Source organism: Sardina pilchardus, chromosome 18 (genome assembly GCF_963854185.1).
Source record: "Sardina pilchardus chromosome 18, fSarPil1.1, whole genome shotgun sequence".
NCBI lineage: Eukaryota > Metazoa > Chordata > Actinopteri > Clupeiformes > Clupeidae > Sardina > Sardina pilchardus.
The window spans coordinates 2,517,222-2,519,721 of record NC_085011.1 but is presented as its reverse complement, the minus strand read 5'-3'; the positions used below and the strand labels follow the sequence as shown (position 1 = coordinate 2,519,721).

At 52.4% G+C, this 2,500-nt stretch overlaps 1 protein-coding gene across 2 annotated transcripts in view; it reads left to right on the top strand.

Annotated features, from left to right (window-relative positions):
- Positions 1 to 1,534, top strand: part of pitx3 (paired-like homeodomain 3) — a 26,807-nt gene extending 25,273 nt beyond the window's left edge. For both annotated transcript variants that reach the window (XM_062518903.1, XM_062518902.1), the window contains exon 4: positions 938 to 1,534. In XM_062518903.1, coding sequence (XP_062374887.1) covers positions 938 to 1,534 — 597 coding nt within the window. The remainder of the gene's footprint in view (positions 1 to 937) is intronic.
- Positions 1,535 to 2,500: the final 966 nt, after the last annotated feature.

Here is a 2,500-nt window from a genome sequence, read left to right as displayed (position 1 = left end):
AGCAGAGATTGTTGTCCCCCAACATAATGTGCTGATAAAAAGAGGATTTTTTTTTTTTATTTAAAAATCTGCCAAGTTCTAAATTGTCTTCAGTTCTTAAAAAAAGAAAAAATCTTTAAACTGATTAAAGTGTTTGTTCTACCTTGACATTTGTTACGCTAGGGTTTCATTTTAGTTTTAAATAGTCCATTTCATTTTAATTTATTGCACTGAAACGCTCAGTTTAAATGTGGATATTATTTTGGATTATTTTTGTTTGTATTGAAGCAAGGTGCAAGCAATCCATGATGTTGAGGTTCTTGAGCTCCCACTGAATACATGTGTGATTGCAGCAAAAACAATTACAGATGTATGCCTACAGTACATCATTATGATATACAGTATATATTAACATTCTACTGTTTCAGACGGCAACCTACATATTTTTGACTATAGCGTAGTTCCACCCCACTGATTTTCTCTGATGTGAATGACCCTTACTGGTATCACAGACTCTCTCTTAGTCCAGTCATTGGGTGCTTCTCATGTAAAGTTTATACGTCCTCCCTCGCTCCTCGGGCCTCGATCCTCACTGATCTACATAAAGAAAGATAGACGAAGGGATAGACCATCGTTGTTGCCGCCCCATCATTCTTTATGTAGATCAGTGAGGAGCGAGAGAGGACGTATAAACTTACAAAATATATAACTTACAAAATACTTATAAACTATATACATGAGAGGCACCTATTGTCTTATCTACTCAGACCTGTGTCTGACTTGACCCACAACAGCATCACTGGTGTGCATTTGACCTTTTACACATTACTCCAATAGACTGGCCTCTCCTCTGCCTCATGCCAATGTCTCATCCCCCTCTCTCTCTCTCTCTCTCTCTCTCTCTCTCTCTCTCTCTCTCTCTCTCTCTGTCTCTCTCTCTGTCCCGTGTTCTGTCCAGGTGTGGTTCAAGAACCGGCGTGCCAAGTGGCGTAAGCGCGAGCGGAACCAGCAGGCGGAGCTGTGCAAGAACGGTTTCGGGGCGCAGTTCAACGGGCTGATGCAGCCGTACGAGGACGTCTACTCGGGCTACACCTACAACAACTGGGCGGCCAAGGGCCTGTCCAGCGGCCCGCTGTCGGCCAAGAGCTTCCCCTTCTTCAACTCCATGAACGTGAGCCCCCTGTCCAGCCAGCCCATGTTCTCTCCGCCGCCGTCCTCGCTGCCCTCCATGAACATGGCGACCGGCATGGTGCCCTCGGGGGTGGGGGGGGTGCCCGGCTCCGGCCTCGGTAACCTGGGCAACCTCAACAACCTCAACGGGGGCGGCGGGCTGAACTCGGCGGCGGTGGCGGTTTCCGCGGCGACGGGGTGTCCGTATGCGGCGGCGGCCGCGGCAGCCTCGGCGGGGCCCTACATGTACAGAGACACCTGCAACTCCAGCCTGGCCAGCCTGCGGCTCAAGGCCAAGCAGCACGCCAACTTCGCCTACCCGGCCGTGCAGAACCCCGTGGCCAACCTCAGCCCCTGCCAGTACGCCGTGGACCGACCCGTATGAGCCCCCCCCCCCCCCCCCACCCCCACCCGCCAGCCACCCACCACCCCTCCCCTCCCATCTCCCCCGACACACACACACACACTTACGCACACACACACACTCTTACTCACACACACACTCTTACTCACACTCTTACTCACACTCTTACTCACACACACACACACACACACACACACACACACTCTTACTCACACACACACACACAAACACACACACACACACTCTTACCCCCCCCCCCCCACACACACACACTCTCTTCTCTCACACACACACACACACACACACACACACACACACACACATCCCTCCCGATCAAATCAACCCCACAGTGTAGAAACCAATGAAGTCCATCTGAGTGACGCGACAGGAACAGGAACAGGAACATGGACCGGAATGATGTGATCTGATCTGATCCGCAGAGCCTTCTCTTATTGGACGATTGCACTGCAGAGCCTTCTCTTATTGGACGACGGCACTGCAGGGCCTTCTCTTATTGGACGACGGCACTGCAGGGCCTTCTCTTATTGGACGACGGCACCGCAGAGCCTTCTCTTATTGGACGACGGCACCGGGTGGGAGCGCATGGCCACATAAAAACTGGACAATTCAGCGGACGCATCTCCCTAAAGGACCACACTGAAAGACATTACGGCCAAACAGTCCAGTCCGACAGACCGCAGGGGAGACGGAGCCGGATCGGTCCGGTTCGGTCCAGTTGGGTCCTCCCCGCCGCTGCGGGCCAACGTGTCCGACTCCAGCGCACGGAAGCGAGAGCCTGCGAGCGTTCGCCGCACCGACGGCAAACTCTTCAGCGGTCAAAACTGAAAACTCTTCTAACCAGACGGCCGCTGAAGACCGGGCAACTCGGCATGACCCCCAGAGTGACCACACGGCCAGAGGGGCCAGAGGGGATGTACATAATGAACTATTTGTTTTGTATGTGACAACAGCAATGACGACAACAAA